The 20,816-nt window shown below is 49.8% G+C and overlaps 1 protein-coding gene across 1 annotated transcript in view; it reads right to left on the bottom strand.

Moving 5' to 3' along the window:
- GALNT16 (polypeptide N-acetylgalactosaminyltransferase 16) overlaps window positions 1-20,816 on the bottom strand; it is a 101,709-nt gene that overhangs the window by 25,230 nt on the left and 55,663 nt on the right. Inside the window, exons 2-6 of the mRNA XM_019969114.2 lie at window positions 6,468-6,625; window positions 3,844-3,942; window positions 2,813-2,880; window positions 2,006-2,071; window positions 541-662 (exon numbers count right to left, since the gene is read on the bottom strand). Of these exons, the coding sequence (XP_019824673.2) occupies window positions 541-662; window positions 2,006-2,071; window positions 2,813-2,880; window positions 3,844-3,942; window positions 6,468-6,625 (513 nt within the window). The remainder of the gene's footprint in view (window positions 1-540; window positions 663-2,005; window positions 2,072-2,812; window positions 2,881-3,843; window positions 3,943-6,467; window positions 6,626-20,816) is intronic.

Here is a 20,816-nt window from a genome sequence, read left to right as displayed (position 1 = left end):
CCTAGGAGGTATCAAGTAGTATCTCATGGTGGTTTTAACTTGCATTTCCCTAATGACTTAATGTTGAGCATCTCTTCATGTGCTTGTTGACCATTTGTCTATCTTCCTTGAAGAAACATCCATTCAAATCCTTTGCCCATTTTTAAATTGGGTTCTCTGTCTTTTATGGTTGAGCTGTAATCACTTCATCCTTGGTTCCATGTGTCCAAATCCTCCCCATTCTAAAGAAGAGTGGGCGCATGGGAAGGCCCTCTGCTTGAGAACAATGTCCCCTCCTCCCTCCTTCACAGGCTTCCCAGTCTGACCCACCACCCTCCACTCCTCGTCACTCACCCAGGAGGAAAACAACACCACCCATTCGCAGAAGGAGTTCCATGGCTTACCCACAAATGAAGTCCCTCAGGAGGGAGCAGATCACGTAGTTTCTAACTCTGCCTGTCCAGCTCTCAGAGACAGTTCATACCCTCCCCACCCGCAATGCCAAGAACATGGTGGGCGTGTCCTGAGGGACAGAGCTCCCCCAGGGATAGACAGACTTACCTCCTTGACCCGCTGCAGCATGGGCTGCAGCCACTCCGTGTTCACTTCGCAGTGGCTGTCCAGAAAAGTGAGGACGGCAGCTGCCGCCACGTCTGCCCCACGAACTCGGGAGCGGATCAGCCCTGAAGTGGGAGGGACACGGTGGTGCTGGGTGGGACTCAGCCAGTTTGCTCAGCCGTCCCCTCAAAGGCTCAGGGCTCTCTGCCCCTTAGGGCTCAGGTTTCCTCTGAGTTACTGTGATTTAACTTCTCTTCGTATTTGCTGATTTCTTCCCTCTTTCTTCCTTTCTCTTATCCACCCATCCATCAACCTCTGAATGCCCCCCCTCCCCAGTGTAGAGGCCAGACACTGGGCTCTGGGGACACACTGATGAACAGTCAAGAGTTTAGTGAACAGAAGTGGCAATAAAGTGTGGTTTGGTACCTAAGGGGAACTAGAAACCAAAACCCTTTCCCCTTCAACATGGAGGAACCTCAGGGCGCTCCCCTCTGGCTGCACTATGCTGTATGACTTGCAGACAGTCTTCCAGACTAAGACCGGCTGGAGTCAGAGCTCTCTGCTTTATCAAATCTAAATGCCTTTCTCTGGCTTCGAGCCCCTCCATCATCTCCTCACCCCACTCATTCCCTGTGCTGACCAGGTCTGATTCTCCCAGGGAGGGAGACTAAGAAAAGGAAGGTTAAGAGGCTGGCTCTGAGTGTGGGCCCCCTGGCTGGGGGTGAAATCCTGGCTCCTCAGTTCATCACTCCAGGCAAATTACTGAACCTTCTTACACCCTAGTTCTTTTATCTGTAAAACAGGATGAAGGGCTGTTATGAGGACTGAGTGTGAGCATGTGAGCAGAGATGAGAAGGTAGGAAAGGCAGGAAGAGGCTGTTAGTACTACATGTACCCAGGCCTGACTGATGCCTTTGCTCAGAGTCTCTGGGCCTCGAATGCTCTCTCTTGCGCTCCATTCATCTCTCAACACCCTCACCCAATCCAGGCTCCCTCCCAGATCACTCCCTTCTCCTTTAGCTCCCTACCCCTACATACTTACACCAGCCTTGGAATCCATAATAAGCTCTCCGAGGGAAGGGACCACGTGTAAACTTCTTTTGTGTTCCCTAGAGTGTCATGCACAATCCTATGCCATAGTTGATGCTCCAAGTATATCTGCTCTATATTGCCCTGTGCTTTTCTCAAAGCATTTAATCCTTACAATAACTGTGCAGGGCAGAAAGAGTATATTATCAGCCCCATTTCTCAGAAGAGATAACTAAGGTGCCAGAAGTAGAGCTTCTTGCCTACAGTCATGCTGTGATACGGGCTGCTCCGAGACAGCAGCAGGGTCTTTCCGCAGACCTTGGTCTTGCCACTAGGCATGCAGCAAGACTTCATTTGGTTGGTATAACAAGGCATCAAAAGGGAGCAGAAGTCTAGACCAAAATGGGTCTACAGTAGCACCCAGGTTTCGAGGACATACCTTCCCGCCGGTCATTGCGTAGGCACTTGACCTTGGGGATCCTGGTTAGCAGCAGACAGTCTTCGGCTGAGGGTGGAGAGAAGGAAGCAAGACTGTTCAGATATGGACATCAGTCCACATATACTTTGACCAGGCCCAGGGAAAGGGCTGGGGAAGGCGAGGTATGATCGTCTCCATGGGGGACAGGTCATCTCCCCATCCCCTACTCCCAGGACAGACGGAGGAATGCCTGTACTTGTGGCCTAACCCCCAGGGGGTGCCACAGAGTACCAACAACCTCTCCAGTCCAACATCCTCTGACCTAGATTGCGTGTTAAGTTGCTTCACTCGTGTCGGACTCTTTGCATCTCTATGAACCGCGGTCCGCCAGGCTCCTCTGTCCATGGGATTCTCCAGGCAAGAATACTGGAATGGTTTGCCATGCACTCCTCCAGGGGATCTTCCCAACCCAGGGATCAAACCCACTTCTCTTGCGTCTCCTACATTGGGAGGTGGGTTCTTTACCACCAGCACCACCTGGGAAGCCCATTTTGTGGGGACGATATTCTGCACACGGCAGCTGTGATAATGAAGGATGCTGTGGATGTTTTATTTTTTAAAATGTCATCCCATTGGTGTCCCATCAAAGCAACACCACTCCTTTGGCACCAAGGAGCAGAGCCAGGAAAGGCACTTAGTACAGACTGAAGATCCCAGTGAGGAACAGACATCAGCCTGTGGTGGCCAGGACTATTTCAAGAGTGCCTCCCTCAGCATTCTGGAGAAATGGGGTGTGAAGTGGTGCAAAAAAAGAAGATGGATACTTACGATCTGAACTGAAGTCATCCACTAGAATGATCTCCTGGATCAGGCTGGCAGGAGTTCGGTTCAGGACGCTGGAGTAGTGACCAAGACAGATGAGCCCAGATTTAGGGGCCACCTTCTACTTCCTTCTTCCTACCATCAACTCCCTCACCCCCCACCTCGGGGGGCCAGCACACTGGCCATAGGCAGCTGCTAGCAAACCCTTCTTGCCCTGGTCAGTGACTGAGGGGCAGGATGTTCCTCAGGCTCCTCCAAGCACCCGCCGACCCTGCTGCCTGGACCCTCGGGCACTTGAAATTCACCCCAGGTGGTGGGTGGGGACTGTCCTAGTTTAGTTGAGGCAGGACCCATAGCTGCTCTGGCTGCCTGGGCTTAACAATGGCAACAAGGCCAGATCCCTGCTGGCCTGGATGTTGCCTGCTTTGGAAAGCTGGTGAGGCTCCTTCTGACCTGATGGGTCAGGATGGGTGTTCTCAGAAAGCACCCCCACCCCAGCTTTTCCCTCCCAACATCCCTCCTCTTCCTTCACTCCCCGTGAAGAAAGCCCAAGCCTCTTTAATCCTTGGAATACCACTGGGTACTCCATTCTGAATCCTATTCTTATCTATGTTCATTAAAGAAACAGGTGATTAGAAGTCAAACTTGACCACAGGGCCAACCTTAGGAGGACAGAAGGGGTATCTCTCTCTGAATTGCTCTCAGGTACCCACTGGGCTGGCACCCACCCACCTGGAAGTGAGGCCCCACTTCCATCCTTGCCTCCATCGGCTCCTGGCCCCTGCGTTTCTGCCCGTGTCCTGGGGACCTGACCTTGTGTTTGTGCATCTCACTAACAGCTGGACTTCTGATTCACTAACTGACCCTGATTCACTAACCCCAGCTTCTCAGAAGGGCAGAAACCCCCTCCCAAGTGCCCACCAGTCTTCATGATGTCTGGCCACAGTGCCCATCTCAGTGTCCCTTGCCAGGGCCCAGCAGATCCCCGAGGCCTGGGGGAGCAGCACCACCGAGACGAGGGATGAGGCAGGGCTCACCTCTTCACTGTGCGCAGGAGCGTAGAGCGGGCTTCGTTGTGGAAGGTGATGATGACGCTGGTGGCCGGCAGGTCTGAGGAGTAGGACACGGATGGACAACTGAGGAGAGAGCAGAGAGCACAGAGGGCATCTGTGGGACATCCTGGGGGCATCCGGGCTTGAGGCTTCTCTCTGTCCAGTCTGCTGCCCTTGAGGCCAGGCGCAGGCCCTGCCCCCCGAAACCCACGCCCACCCTACTCAGGCTGCCCAGCCTGGAGTCCCCGGAGGGACAGCACAGGCTGGGGGAACTTCCCAGGCCCAGGGGCTCTTCACCCTAGTCCTAGGATCACTCGGAGCCCCACGGTCACTGACGTGCTAAGGGAGGCTCTGACGTGTGTAGGCACACAGACAGAACCAACCTGGACCAACCGACAGAACTCCCTGCCCGATGCAGCAGCTGAGACAGAAAAAATGGCAGCAGGGAGAAGAGAGAAAATGGCCTTTCTTTGTCTCTGTAGCTTCTTCCTTCTTGTTGCCTGTCTCCTGACATCTGGTGGGATCTAGGGAGGAACTGCCCGCATCCTGCCCTCCCGTGAATCTCTCCCTCTCACTGCCAGCGTGAACAGCCAGGCTGGCAACAGCAAGTAGGGTGCCCTCGCTCTTCCCAGGGTCCCTGGGGCACCTGAGGGGTAAACTGAAGTCTCTGAGGAGACACCAAAGGCAGTTCCCCCCAGCCCACTCCCTCCCCCAGCAGCTCTGTGCTCCCACCTTCTCCAGACACCACATTTTGGGCCCCCTGGCTCCCCTGTCTTCTGGAAAGGGAATTAAAACAATCCATCCCCGCCAGCCTCCAACGCTGTCATTTCTGAGAATGCTTCTGTGAATGCATTTACTTGTGCTCCTGGGGCCGGCGGGAAGGCAGCCGCAGAGCTGGTTTTCATAGCAATCTTCTTTATTACAATTGCTCCCTGACTATTCCAGCCACGACCATTTTTTCATTACAGCATTCATTCCACTGACAGCGGCTTACGGCCAAATTCCCAGGCCCATTTCCTGTCCAGCAGAGCAGACAGGGTCAGACAGGCAGGAGTTCCACTAGCCTGGGACCCCCACAGGAGAAGTCGTGAGAGGCCTTAAAATAATTCCCCTCGAGATGGGGTATGGGGGAGGAGGAGGGGTGGAGAAGTTCATCTCTGCCCGGGAAGCCAGGCGTTCCAAGCGCCTCTCCTCCCGGAGGCTTGTGGATTTGGGGGCTGGAAGGGGCTTGGTCTGCTGAGATGGGGAGCCCTGGAAGAAGGGGTCAGCCCCCTGCACTGACCTCTAGGGCCCCCGTTCTGTATCTCTGAATCCTAAGCGCCCAGGAAGGAGGGAATGTGGATAGTGATGCCCATTCTCCACCTGAAGGTGGCCAACCTGCCCACACCCCATCTGGACAGTGGACTTGACCTTCTCCCACCCGCCCCCTTCAACCCTCTCCACCCTGCATTTCTCTGGGAATTGTATCTGTGATGATAGGAATTCATGGCTCCTAGGGACCAGGAGCCTCTGAACAGCTTTGTCTCTCATCTGTGCTCTGAGTTTGGGGCTGGTGGGGTCTTCTCTGAGATGCTGGTAGGTCTGTCTCTCATAGTTTAGGTATCGTTGGAAGACCTCCCTCAAGGGGGCTCCCTGGATTCAGGGCTGCATCAGGACCTGGCCTGACAGTCTGGGGTCCAACAGGAGCTGTGGCCTGGAAGGGGAAGAGCGTGGCTCACCCCACACCCCAGGGTCTGCCAGGGGAGGCCCTGCCCACCACTGCCAACACCTTCTTTGCTGCCCCTACAGACATACGTGTGCAAACACACACACACACACGCGCATGCACCCCCTGATCCATCTCAGGCTTCTGAGAAGGCTGGGCAGAAGCACTGGGGCAAGAGGAGAGGCCTTCCACCAACCACCACTGGCCTGGATTTGAGGAGTCTTGTTTTAAAATGTGTAGCCCCAAGAGGAATTCCGCCCTTAAGTTTCCTGGTGAACACCCGAAAAAGTTCAGAGTCGGGGAGGATGCGGGGAAGGGCAGAGGGGATGCAGGCCAACCCCTCAGTGCCCAGATTTGGGTCAGGGGAGCCTCCAAGCCCTGAGGTCCTGGTCTAGGGCCTCTCCCATCTACCACGCCGGGAGAACAAAGAGCAAGACCGGGAGGCATTTCTGGGAGTTGCTGAGGAAGGGTGGGAGGCAGTGGGGCAGGCAGAGAGCAAGGAAAGTGATGCCTGTCGGGTGGTGCACAGCACCCTACTGTTTGCACAGGGCAGGCAGGGCTGGCGGCCCCGCGGGCACCACCAGCCAGGCACCAGGAACTCCAGGCTCACCCGCCTGCTGCAGACCTCCCCCTGATCTCCTGGCCGGTCACTCTCACTTGGACTCTGGACTGAGGTACTGAGGGGCCTCTGTGGCCTGGCCTGGCCAGGAGACCCTCAGGAGATCAATGAAACTAAGAGGAGCCAGGAAAACAACAGATAGGAAGGGTTTGTATGTCTCAGGAGCTGGACTGAGTCTGAGGAAATTCTCCTCATTTCTTAAACCCATGTGACTCAAAGAAAAGCCAACTGGGGTCGGCGCTTCCCTCCACCTTTCTTTCTCCACCAGCACAGCAGAGGCCACACCTGTAATGGCGGGTGTCCCGGATGGGCCGGTCAGGGCTCAGCTTGTCGCTCTCCAGCTGGTTGAAGGCATGCTGCCTGTAGGGGTCCTCTCCAGGCTTCAGCTGCTTGGCTGCCAGGTACGCCTTCTCATCAAAGCCTCTGGAGGGTGTTCCTGTCACCTGAGACAAAGGTCAGCATCAGAAAGGCCACAGGCAAGAGGACAAAGGAGCCACTGCGTGGTAAGTACTTATGACAAGGCGGGAGCCAAGCATCACCTCATTTGTACCTGAGCAGGAGATTATTATTTCCCCCATTGTACAGGTGAGGAAACTGAGGCTCGAGACAGTACCCCCACATGTGGGGGCAGGGAGTATCTGGGAACTCTCTGCACTTTCCACTCAATGTTGTGTACCTAAAACTGCTCTTAAAAAGTAAAGCCCATTGGACTTCCCTGGTGCTCCAGTAGTTAAAGAGTTTGCCTGCCAACGCAGGGGACACAGGTTTGATCCCTGGTCCAGGAGGATCCCACATGCTGTGCATCAACTAAGCCCGTGCAGCACAACTACTGAGTCCACGTGCTGCAGCTACTGAAGCTCGGGCGCCTAGAGCCCACCCTGCAACGAGAAGCCACTAAAATGAGAAGCCCCAGCCCTGCAAGGAAGCGTAGCCTCCACTTGCCGCAATTAGAGAAAGCCCATGTGCAGCAGTGGAGACCCAGTGCAACCAAAAATAGTAAGTAAATCAATATTAAAAAATAAAAATTAAAAAAACCTATTAATAAAAAAGCTCAAGGTCAGAGCTAGTAAGTCTCAGGTTTCTGGAGTCAAAACTGGTCATTCTGACTCGGAAGCCCACACTCTTGACCAGTGCTCTTTGCTGGATGTGGAGATGGTGACACTTTGGAGGGCACCAGATCCCCCAAGATAAGGGGACCACTGAGGGGACCACCAACCAGGCTGGAGGTCACCAAGCAACCGTCAGATGGACAGTCTTCTAGGTATGAACTTGGGCTTGACACTGGGGCTAGGCATGTAGGAGGTGCCTGATCAGTGCAACACCCAGGGCTTGGACAAGGTTCTGCCCAGAGGACCACCTGTGAGGATAGGTGGTGAAGCATCTTCTCCAGGACTCGTGCTTGCTGTTGAAATGGCCCACGTCAGACCTCTGGGGTCCCGGGTGCTAAGTGCTGGGAAGTGATGGATGGTGGTTGCTGTGGCCCAGCCCCCCTCCTCTTAGCCACACCCTGCTCTGTGCTCCCAAAGTCCCCCCATGAAAGACACTGGGGAAGGACACATCTGAGATGAATGGTTGGGTTGATGGATCCTGACATCTCATTATTTGAGCCACACTGCTGCCCGATGGTCCCTAGAGTGCCCGGAAATATCACAACTGTGAGTCCATCTCGACTCCACCAGGCAGGAGCTGTGGGCCCGCAGGGGCAGCAGGAAGGTGGGTGAGAGCTGTCCAGAGATAGAACCCCTGCATGAGAATCCCGCCACAGGCCTAGTGTCTAGAGGGATGGTCCCAGGAAGGCAGCTTGGCTTGCGGAGAGGAGACCAATGTGTTAGGTGATGCTGGGGGGCTTCCACCAGCAGCCCAGGGCCTCCACGTTCCCCTGAGAACCTAGAGCTCCAGGGAGTGCCTGCTTCTTTTAGGGCTGCCTCTCTGTAGTGTTCCCGCCTCCTAGGAGCCAGTCCTGAGCTCCCTGAGGTCAGAGCCAGTGAGGGAGATTTCCTCGGGTCCACTGGGCCCAGCCTCATGCCACACACATACTTCAGATGGTGACGACGGCTGTGGCAGCCGCGCTGTGGCGTTCTGATTTGGTGCCATGCCAGGGGCTGGGCAGATGGGGTGGAGTCCTCATGGACTCAAAATCCATTTCAGGAAAGAGAGAAGGAGGCAAGGGAGGAGGAAGAGGGAAGGAGAGAGAAAGGGAGAAGGTTCTGGCTTGAACCTTGAATTGCTAGAAGGACCCAAGCTGTCAACTGTGAAAGTGAGAATGAGGGTTCTTTTGTGTCCTTCCCACCCGGGGAAAGAACGGGTGGTAATTATGCCCCCCACTTCTTCTCAGCCTAGGGGTCAGGGAAATGGAAATCAGCCTCCAGTTGATGGTGGAGGAGCTAAAATAAGAAAAAAAAAAATTGCAGAAGCTCCCATAGGGAGAGTATGTTACCAAATTATCCTGCAAGTCAAGTGAGAGAAATAACCATCCCATGCTTATTTATTTAGGACTTATGGCCACCCTGTGGGCTCAGGAAACCCCCAAGCCCTCATCCCACACTCACCCATCACCCCCAAAATATTGATCGAAAGCCACCCATCTACCAGGCCCTGGGACACACTTCTAGAAGTTCCAAACATCACCTGATCATTCATTCATTTTATGGATGCTTGAATCCACACACTCCTTCATCCATCCATCCATTTATTCAGAAAAGCTCCACTGAGCACTTCATTGCGCCAGAAAGAAGAAGGATTGCTTCTGACACTGTCCTCTGCTGCCTTCCTTGCCTCATTCAAAGCTTCCTTGGGGCCTCAGAGAACGTTGTAGAAGAACATCTCTAAGGAAGTTCCTCTCGGGGCCTCAAAACTGAGCTGCTGCTGGTGCTGCTAAGTCGATTCAGTCGTGTCTGACTCATTGTGACCCCACAGACGGCAGCCCACCAGGCTCCTCTGTCCGTGGGACTCTCCAGGCAAGAATACTGGAGGGGGTCGCCATTTCCTTCTCCAATGCACGCATGCATGCTAAGTTGCTTCAGTCGTGTCTGACTCTGTGTGACCCCATAGACAGCAGCCCACCAGGCTCCTCTGTCCACAGGATTCTCTAGGCAAGAATACTGGAGTGGGTTGCCATTTCCTTCTCTAAAACTGAGCTACACATCTTCAAAGATGCATCAACTGTTCCCTTCCTCAGACCATCACTTCTGATGGTCCTACCCTCCTCCGAGGTTAGACCCTTCACCCGTGACACACCTTTGTGAAGAAGGGCGCCAAGGAAACACAGGCCTGCTCCCTCCAGAGGTCTCAGCTCTGCTTTCCCATTGACCCAGCATCCACGGGGTCTAGAGCTGAAACAGTGGCCCTGAATCAGCTGAGTGCAGGGGAGACTGAGGAAGGGTAAGATGGAACTCTGCACCCAGCCCCTCCCTGGCCTCAGCCCAGTCACCACCCGGAGCTCTTCTCCTGGGCACCTAAGCAGTACACACACACCCCCCATGGCTCACTTCCCTCCAGCTCTTGAACTCTCCTCTCCCTCTGGCCCTGGCCTTTGATCCTGAGACTTCCGGGCCATGACCACCTCTAACTCCATGCCTCAAAATGAATTCTTCATCAGTCCCCAGAGCAGCTGCTTCTGCTGTGCTTCCTGAGGCGGACATGGGCAGTCCCACCCTCTGGGTCCTCCAGGTGATAAGTCCAGGGGTCACCCTTGGTGCCCTCCCATTCCCGGCTCCACAGTCTGATGCAGCCCCCAGCCCTGGGTCCCACAGGCAGCTGTTGATGCACATCCCACTAGTGTTGAAGCAACAGGTTATTCACTGAGAGTCTCGTTTGTGTTAACACTGTGCAAGAAGCTGGGAGGATGGAAATCAAAAGGACAGCTCCCAGAAGAGAAATCTAGGGATCTAGATTGCCCGCTTCTCCTCTCTCATCCCACACAGGGCATGGCCATGCAGGATCATGAAGAAGCCTCCATCCTCAAACTTAGATCACCAGTGGCTGGGGAACTGGCCATGGGACCTCATCCACCCTACCTCGGCTGGGGCAAGAGTCCTGTGATGGCACAGGAACCAGGCCCTGGTGAGCTGTGGTCTCCTGTTCTCCCAGCCACACTGCCTACAAAGCACACTGGTGAGGAGTAAAGCATCCTTTGGCTCTAGGCTGCGGGACCATAAGGAGCTATATCTCAATCAGCTTCAGGGACCCGAGATGCTGGACTCAGAGCCAGCAGGAGCGACAGGAGGTGGATGAGGGCACAGGGGCTGTCTGTGGAATTCTTATACCACAAGCCACTGACATCTTGCTTTATGTCTCTTTCTTTTGCACTAAGTTGTGGGCTCCTAGCACCTGGCACATAGTAGGTATTAAGCAGATGTTTACTGAATAAAAGGATGAATGAGTGAGTGAATAAATGAATGAATGGGTGAATGGATACCTAGACAGTGTCCCTGCTCTCACCTTACTTAAAATCATCTGATGAGAAAACCACAGTGAACCTCTGACATAGCACATGGCCCCCAGTGGCTTTTGCCCTCCCTGAGGACGGGCCCCAGAGCTCACAGTGGCCCAGGAGACTCCGGGAGCCAATGCCCTGTCCCCTTGTTGGCCTCAGCTTCTACTGTTGCCCCTCTCTGGCTCTGCTCCAGTCACACTGGCCTCCTAATGTTCCCTGAGTCTGCCAGTACCCTTCCCCTCCACCCCTTTGTTCATTCTGCCTTCTTTCCAGAAGGCTCTTCTCCCAGATGTCTGCATAGCTTGCACCTGCACCCCCTGCAGGGCTCTGCTCAAACCTCACCTCCTTGGTGAGCCTTCCCCAACCACCATCTGTAAAACCCCAGCCCCACACTTGCCTTCCATCCTTCCACCTGCTGTTTCTCCTTACAGTGGTTAGCACCATCGGATATTCTATGTGCATTTTGCTTATCAATGTTATATTGTTGACTGCTTCTTCCCACAAAAATAAAACCTTCACCAGGGCAGGGATTGTCTGTTTCATCTAATGCTGGATCCTGAAGCCCAGAACAGTACCCAATGGGACTCGAAGACAATGGCTAATGAGTATGTGAGTGATGGAGTGATGAGCTGTCATGACCACAAGCATCTCCTGCCCCCACACCACACTCCCCACACTCAGCTAACACAACACTTGGAACTGTAATCGACCAAGACGGTGGCAGGGTAGTTTTTGCCCATTTTAGGGATCTCCTTACTCACATGCTTCTGGCAGGGCTGCTAATCACTTCCCTCCCACCTGACCAATACCTCAGTCACCACCATGAGGTGGGCACAAGACCCAGGCTAAGCTGACCTTGTCACTGCACTCCCAGACACAGGGGACTGGTTCAGAACAGTCATTTGACTTAATCTGGGCTGATAAGAATTGAGACTGAGTGCTGAAGAATTGATGCTTTCGGACTGTGGTGCTAGAGAAGACTCTTGAGAGTTCCTTGGACTGCAAGAAGATCAAACCAGTCAATTCTAAAGGAAATCAACCCTGAATACTCATTGGAAGGACTGATGTTGAAGCTTAAACTACAATACTTTGGCCACATATGCAAAAAGCCAACTTATTGGAAAAAACTCTGATGCTGGGGAAGATTGAAGGCAGGAGGAGAAAGGGGCGGTAGAGCATGAGATGGTTGGATGGCATCACTGACTTGATGGACTTGAGTTTGAGCAAACTCCAGAAGACAATGAAGGACAGGGAAGACTGGCATGCTGAAGCCCATGGGGTTGCAAAGATTTGGACATGACTTAGCAACTGAATAACAACAATAATCAAAATCCACCCTGAGACTTTTCTATGACGTCTTTTTGTTAGCACTGCTAAGCCTGGGAAGTGGGAGTCTTCCTGCCCACAGAAATCTTATCTGGAGAATGAAACCAAGAACAATTAATCAGACCCAAGACATGGAAAGAAAGAGCTCCAATGATATTCTTTGGGGTCCCTGAAGCCAATTATTTCTGATCCAAATTCAGTTTTTTTTTTTTTTTTTAATCTTTCTATATCTGTCTACCTACCTACCTTTTTTTTTTCTTTTGAACCAGTTTGAGTTGGCTATTCGCTCAAAAACAAACCTTCAGAGATATCAGTCCTTTGGTCCTTCCAGTGAAAAGAAAACCACTCTCCAAAAGTAAGAAACAAAACTCAAAAACAAAAACCAACAAATGGGCCACCAGTAGCAATGACGCGGTTTGGGTGAAAGCCATCCATTTCAAGATTTTCAAGCTAGTCTCTGCAATCTGGCCCAGGGACTTGAGCCCAGAGCGGGGTGAGGCATTAGTAGCCTTGTCGAGGAGGCAGGGCTGTGTCAGACTTCAGGAAGGGTGGGGGTTGGGGGGAGTCCCCATCTGGACCGTGACTTAAGAGGCCCTTGAGCTGCCACTGTAAGCTCCACTGTTGAAGAGATTAGTGAGTAACAGCCTGATGAGCCTCCCACAGCCCTCCAGCCTCCTCCTGAGAGTTCTTGGTGTTGTTTAAGAAACAGCCTCCCCTCTAGTCTGTGTTTTCAGGAAGTGGCAAATCCAGCACTTCCATGTCCGATAAGGTCAATCATATCTTGAAATTGTTTAAGCTGAAAGAATGACTCTGCTCTATAAACTGGGGAGAATTATTTCTCATTTTTTGGAGACTTTTATTTTCAGTCCCTTACTTCAATTAAACTTTGAAAACCTGCCTGACTTGCATCAGTTTGTTCTTTTTTTCCACCTAGATTTGCTTATTTCTTCTTGACTGCTAAATTTAGGAAACAAACAGCCAAGGGGAAGTTTTAAAATAAGAAAGGAAAATATTTTCCATGTCATTTTCATCAAAAACAGTTCAACCCAAATCTCCAAGCCTTGTAAATTTTCTTTTAAAACATACACATATCCCTAAATTTTAGATTTAAACAACTCTAACTCCTTTTGAATAACTGCTGCCGAATTTCCTTTTACGACCAGTAAAACAGGTACCTGCTGGGTTTGCCTTTCACTAAATTGACTGGAACTGCAAATAAAAAGACTCTGGTCCTTTTTAATGGATGACTCTTGACTTTTTTTTTTTTTTTTTTCCTGAGGCTGCTTTAAACTCCAAACACCTGGTGAACAAAATATAATTCCCAACCACTCCCGACTGCCCTGGGAACAAAAATCTCATCTGATGCTGTGTCTCACATTAAAAGACTGCCATTCATTAGGAGAGCTGGGAAACAGTGCATGAGTCACCATCTCTGAGAACACGGTCTTGCGTTCCACCTCTCCCAAATGAAAAGGCGGGCCCCCTGAGTGTCTCCGCATGCTGCTGGGTTCTGGGGAAGCAGCCAACTCCGCTTGGACTGCCAGTGCTCCTGCCAGTGCTCCTGCTCAACCAGACAGGATGCTGAGGGCGGCACCAGGCTGGCAATCTCAGCTTGGGCACAGGGGAAGCTTGCCTGGGTTACTGAGCGCCTGCCCCAGACATGTCCCCATCTTCCCTTTCAAATTGCGTGTATACCAAGTCGTGTCCAACTCTGTGTGACCCTGAGGACTGTAGCCCACCAGGCTCCTCTGTCCGTGGGATTCTCCAGGCAAGAATACTGGAGTGGGTTGCCATTTCCTTATCCAGAGGATCTTCCTGACCCAGGGATCGACCCTGTGTCTCTTACATCTCTAGCCTTCGCAGGCGAGTTCTTTACCACTAGGGCTACCTAGGATGTCCTTTTCAAAAGTAGTCATTTATTATAGGATTACCAGCCTGGGCTTCGAAATCTGATGGCCCTGGGATTGAATGCCAAGTGCTTACTGCTCTCTGGCCTTGGAAAGTCACCTAGCCTTTCTGAGCGTGCTTCTTAATCTGGAAAATGGGGATTACGGTGAGGATTCAAGAAGATAATGTAGATGATGGGTTTAGCACAGTAACTGGCATATAAATTATATATTAATTATCATTAGCTTGCCTGCCTTTTTAGCAGTGGCTCTCAACCCTGGCTGAACATTAGAATCATCTGGGAAGATTTTTAACATCCTAACATCTAGGTCCTACCAAAGACTAACTACATCAAAATCTCTGGAGGTGAGTGGCAAGCATCAGGGGTTCTTAAGGCTCTCCAGATGTTCCAATGTGCCACCAAGGCTGAGCTGCTGCTTCCAGCGAATGCAGGGAGGTGAGCGACTACTAGTCACAAGCTACTGAAATTACAGGACCAAGAGTCTGGAGGGACCTAAGCCATCTCCCCTGACCTCCTCCCAGGAGCAGCACTGTGAGTCTGGTTTTCTGGCCTCTATTTGTACTGACCCAGAGTTTCACCATCAGCAAAGCCAAATGCAGGTCAGCTAGAGCCTCCAAGGTTACTCTAGAAATGCCACCTTGTAACACTTATGTTTCCAGGCCTGGGAGGTTCTAGTTCAATTACATACCAAGGAGCCCAAGGTAGGGGCTGCCTGGGAAGGTCACTTTGAACTTCTAGTTAGATTTCCCACCATGGCCTGACTTCTCCAGGGTGCTGATAACTGCAGAGCTTTATGACATCAGTGGTCTCACCAAGAAAGGGAGTGGGGGCACATTACCCATTCTGAATTAGGGTCCTCCATTCAAGGATGGGACAGGGCACCAGGCCCACTGTTCCAGACCACCTCTGCTCAGATCCAGGGATATTCCAGTCGCAATCAAGCTCTCTGGGTCTCATTTCCCACTCTCTGCTCAGCCCAGAGGCCATCTAGGGATGGAGGGATTCTAAGGGTGGTCCATGCTAGCAATGTGTGGTGTGAAAGCTCAGTTTCCACCTGCTTATCAGCTTACCCAAGTTGAGTAGAGCATTCCTGGGTCTGTAAGGGGTACCAGAACTCTGGCTGACCCTCCCAGCCACCACTGCTGCAGAGTATGAGGAAAGATTAGGCCTCTTCTAATCTGATACTATCTGCTCACTGAGAGTCTACAATGACCTGGATGCAATCTTCAAGTAGTCTTGCCAAATAGGTGTTTTTTTAATCCTTATTTTACTGAGGTGGAAACTGAAGCCCAGAGAGGTAAAATAACCAGCCCAAGGTCACACAGCTTCTGATTGGCTGGGTTGGGACTAGAATTGAGGTTGTCTGGCTGCAAAGCCTAAGGACAAAGCTTCCTCGGGGTGCCTTCAGACTACTCCGGGGCCAGATGAGCTTGGCACCCGCCTTCCGACTCTGAGTCCCTCAGCTCCCAAGCAAGCTGGCCTTCAGTGCCTGGACCACAAACAGGCCCTGACAAGCACAAGTTAGGGGTGGCCTCCCTCCTGGGCTCAGGGTTCAGAGCATCAGTTCATGGCTTTAATGGGGACCTGCCCAGTGCTGTCATCTCTTGGCCTGACATGAGGATGGAAACATTTCTTTGCTTAGGGCTAGAAAGAACACGGAAAAAATGAGAAGTAGAAGAGCTTGTATTACTCAGACCTAAATAGCACATAACCAGATTTCCTCAGGTCAGCTCAGGCTCTCCTTAGTCTTTCCAGCCAGGGACACCCTCAGGGTCTTGATGGACTTCAGCTGCAGTCACAGTTCAAGGGGGACAAAACTGATTTCCAATCAGATTCCTGTCTGCTAGATTGTATCAATCCTCCAAACAACATTGCCACGCTCTGTGGCTGAGAGCAAGGAGGCCAGCAAAGAGAACTGCTGTGACGGCTCTCAGGGCTCCCCAGGCCCAACACACACCCTCCCCGCCAACATGCGGTATAGGTCCCCACCTCGTTCTGCTCCAGTAACCAAGTGTAGTATGTCACTGTTTGTAAGTTATTGCACTTCTGGTGTTTTATACTCCGAATCTATTGAACTTGAACTTGTCAGATATTAATTGGAAAAATAAAGCAATAATGGGTCACGTAACAGGGCTTTCCTGGTGGCTCAGGTGATAAAGAATCTGCCTGCAATGCAGGAGACTCGGGTTCCATCCCTGGGCTGGGAAGTTCCCTGGAGAAGGAAATGGCAACCCACTGCAGTATTCTTGCCTGGGAAATCACATGGACAGAGGAGCCTGGTGGGCTACAGTCCATGTGGTCACAAATAGAACACTGAGGGTTACAGTAGCCTCCACTGAGATTGGGACCAGCTGGGCCAGGATCAAATTCTATCCATTAGACTCAGCAAGGCCCTGACCACGGGGTGGGCACCTTAGTTTGAGACACTTTTCAGCACAGAGAGCCAAATTAGAGCCAATAGTGGCTGAGGCAGTACATTATTGGCATTGTGGGTCAAGTTCAGAAATACATTACCTGTTGTTCATGACTAATGTGATTAAACAATTAGGTTAGACCCATCAATAGGAGAAAGCAGGACAGAGACAGACGTTTAAAATCAGGTTAAACGGAAAGAAAAAGGAGGCAGGGAAGGGGAACTGGAAAAAGCAGTCTGCCTCCTGGGTGACTTTCTTAAAGAGCCACTGCCGGGGTGGGTACAACTTGTCCTCTCAGCAGGACCATGCCCCAGGACTGGCCCTCCCCTGCAGCCCAGCATTTTATCTAAGTACAATATACTAAGTGGCTGTAAAGTCTGGAAACAGGGATAATAGTAATATTTTTTAATGGATAGAGACATTTTGATGACTTCTGGGATACGCCAAAGATGTGGTTTTATTCAGTGAGAAATCAGAGACACAGATCATCTGATTACAGATGCATGTGTTGGGATCCAGGGCAGTGCGGTCTTATGTACCGTATTCGTTGCAGCTCTGCACAGTGCACCGAACCATACGTTGTTAATGAGCAACAGCGAACAACCATTTCATGCAATCTAAATGAGCCACTTACTATATATGCTCATCCATGTTTTCCTAGATGTCCACCCCGTGGCTAAACAGAATCTTAAAGAGAAATGCAGTTCATTCTTGAAAAAGCTTCAGTGATATTAAGATACACATTTTCCCTGACTTAATCTACAAACTCAGGGCAATCCGACTAACAGCAAATAACAACTGTGTTGGGGGTGGGGGGGCGGTGGTAAGGATTCAGCTAGGAGAGTTTAAACATGAGTGAACAAACAGTGAAAATCTGAAAAAAATTAAAGATAGAGAAATAGACCTACCAGATAGTAAGACATATCAAAGTCTGTAGATTTTGTATGGCAAGACACTACTGGCATAATACCAAACAGATCAGTAAAAGAAAATGGAGAGATCAGAAATAGATCCAAGTAAATATGAAGGGTTGTCATAAGATACAGTTGCATTTCAAATGGCAGGGGGAAGGGGAAGGATGTGCTATTCAGTGAATGATGTTAGCAACTCGACGAGATGCCACAGAAACAAAGAAAGCTGAATGCATTTCCCAAACCAAAATTAATTCTAGGTGGCTCAAAAAATTTTAATTTAAAAAAGGAACTGAGAAGTGTAAAGAGAAAATTGCTTACTTTTTATTCTATTTTTTGGCAATCTTCAACATAAAATTCAAATGTTATTTTTAAAACTACATAAAGACTTTTAAAACTAGAAATACCAGAAAGTCAAGATACAAATATCGCACTGGGAAAAAAGTATATTAGCCAAATATATGCCAAAGAACTAACTTCTTTAATATACAAAGAGCTCTTATGAATCAAAGAGCCAACAATTCACAAGAAATGTAGACATACTACAAACTACAAATGGTGGAGAGGGTGCAGAGAAAAGGGAGCCCTCCCACACTGTTGGTGGGAATGTAGGTTGGTGCAGTCACTATGGAAAACAGTATGGAGTGACTGATTGAGGGACAGTCTCTCAGGAGGTACCTCAAAAAAACTGAAAATAAAACTATTAATACCATATGACCCAGCAATCCCACTCCTGGGCAAATGTCCAGGTACAACTATAACTCAAAAAGATACAGGCACCACTATGTCCATAGCAGCACCATTCACAATAGCCAAGACATGGAAGCAGCCTAAATATCCATCAACAGACGACTGGATAAAGATGTGGCACATATACACAATGGAGTATTATTCAGACATAAGAAGGAATGAAATAACATGATTTGCAGCAACATGGATAGATCTAGAGATTATCATACTAGGCCAGAAAGAGAAAGACAAATACCGTATCAGTTCAGTTCAGTTCAGTCACTCAGTCGTGTCCGACTCTTTGCGACCCCATGAATCGCAGCATGCCAGGCCTCCCTGTCCATCACCAACTCCCGGAGTTCACTCAGACTCACGTCCATCGAGTCAGTGATGCCATCCAGCCATCTCATCCTCTGGCGTCCCCTTCTCCTCCTGCCCCCAATCCCTCCCAGCATCAGAGTCTTTTCCAATGAGTCAACTCTTCGCATGAGGTGGCCCAAGTACTGGAGTTTCAGCTTTAGCATCAGTCCTATGATGATATACCATATGGTATCACCTATATGTGGAATGTAAAATATGACACAAATAAACCTATTTATGAAACAGATACACAGATGTAGAAAATAGACCTGTGGTTGCCAAGGTGGGCTGAGTCGGGGAGGGATGAGCTCAGAGCTTGGGGTTAGTAGACGCAAACTCTTCCTGGAATGGATGCACAACAAGGTCCTACACTATAGCACAGAGAACTGCTGTCAACATCCTGGACAAACTATAATGAAAAAGAATATTTAAAAGAATATAGGGACTTCCCTGGTGGTTCAGTGGTTAAGAATCTACCTGCCAATGCAGAGGACACGGGTTCAATCCTTGGTATGGGAAGTAGGATCCCACATGCCACGGGGCAACTAAGCCTGTGCACCACAACAACGGAGCCCACAGCCTAGAGCCTGTGCTCTGAAGCAAGAGAAGCCACTGCCATCAGGAGCCTGTGCACCACAACCATAAAGTAGCCCCTGATCACTGCAGCTACAAAAAGCCTGTGCACAGTAATGAAGATGCAAAACAGTCATACATAAATATTATTTTAAAAGATGCCACCTAATTACCAGGCTTCAGTTTCTTAAAAATTAAAAAAAAAAAAGAAATGTAGATGTAAAAGTTTGTATACATGGCTGTAAACTACCACCCTGCTTATTTAACTTATATGTACATCATGTGAAATGCTGGGCTGGATGAATCACAAGCTGGAATTAAGATTGCCAGGAGAAACTTCAAGAATTTCAGATATGCAGATGACCACCACTCTAAGGGCAGAAAGTGAAGAGGAACTAAAGAGCCTCTTGATGAAGGTAAAAGAGGAGAGAGAAAAAGCTGGCTAAAATCTCAACACTCAAAAAACTAAGATCAAGGCATCTGGTCCCATCACTTCATCCCAAATAGAAGGGGAAAAAATGGAAGCAGTGACAGACTTTATTTTCTTAGGCTCCAAAATCATGATAACTACACCATGAAATTAAAAGATGTTTGCTCCTTGGAAGGAAAGCTATGACAAAACTAGACAGTATATTAAAAAGCAGAGACACCACTTTGCCAACAAAGGTACATCTAGTCAAAGCTATGGTTTTTCCAGTAGTCATGTATGGATGCGAGAGTTGGACCATAAAGAAGGATGAATGATGAACTGATGCCTTCAGACTGTGGTACTGGAGAAGACTCTTGAGAGTCCCTTGGACTGCAAGGAGATCAAACCAATCAATCCTAAAGGAAATCAATCAACTCTGATTATTCATTGAAAGAACTGATGCTGAAGCTGAAGCTCCAATACTTTGGCCACCTGATGTGAAGAGCTGACTTACTGGAAAAGACCCTGATGCTGGGAAAGACTGAAGGCAAAAGGAGAAGGGGACAACAGAGGATGAGATGGTTAGATGATATCACCAACTCAATGGACATGAATTTGAGCTAACTCTGGAAGACACTGAATGGCAGGGGAACCTGGCATGCTGCAGTCCATGTGGTCACAAAGAGTCAGACATGACTTACAATTGAACGACAGACATAAAAGGTGTCAACAAGTAGTCTGTAGAAATATGACATACAAATGACCAACAATAAATGATAGATGTTCAATGTCACTGATTATTAAATAAATACAAGTTAAAACAAGATACAACTTATTGCCAATTTAGTAAGTCAGTTCAGTCGCTCAGTTGTGACTGACTCTTTGTGATCCCATGGGCTGCACACACCAGGCTTCCCTGTCCATTCCAACTCTTGAAGCTTGCTCAAACTCATGTATCACGTCGGTGATGCCATCCAACCATCTCATCCTCTGTTGTCCCCTTCTCCTCCCACCCTCAATCTTTCCCAGTATCAGGGTCTTTTCCAATGAGTCAGCTCTTCACATCAGGTGGCCAAAGTTTTGGAATTTCAGCTTCAGCATCAGTCCTTCCAATGAATATTCAGGACTGATTTCCTTTAGGATGGACTGGTTGGATCTCCTTGCAGTCCAAGGGACCCTCAAGAGTCTTCTCCAACACCACAGTTCAAAAGCATCAGTTCTTCGGCACTCAGCTTTCTTTATAGTCCAACTCTCACATCCATATGTGACTACTGGAAAAACCATAGCTTTGATTAGACAGACTTTTGTCAGCAAAGTAATGTCTCTGCTTTTTAATATGCTGTCTAGGTTGGTCATAGCTTTTCTTCCAAGGAGCAAGCATCTTTTAATTTCATGGCTGCAGTCACCATCTGCAGTGATTTTGGAGCCCCAAAAATAAAGTCTCCCACTGTTTCTATTGTTTCCCCATCTATTTGCCATAAAGTGATGGGACTGGATGCCATGATCTTAGTTTTCTGAGTGCTGAGTTTTAAGTCAGCTTTTTCACTCTCCTCTTTCACTTTCATCAA

The sequence above is a fragment of the Bos indicus genome, chromosome 10 (assembly GCF_029378745.1).
Source record: "Bos indicus isolate NIAB-ARS_2022 breed Sahiwal x Tharparkar chromosome 10, NIAB-ARS_B.indTharparkar_mat_pri_1.0, whole genome shotgun sequence".
NCBI lineage: Eukaryota > Metazoa > Chordata > Mammalia > Artiodactyla > Bovidae > Bos > Bos indicus.
The sequence above is the reverse complement of the archived record's forward strand: the minus strand, read 5'-3'. Positions and strand labels throughout refer to the sequence as shown.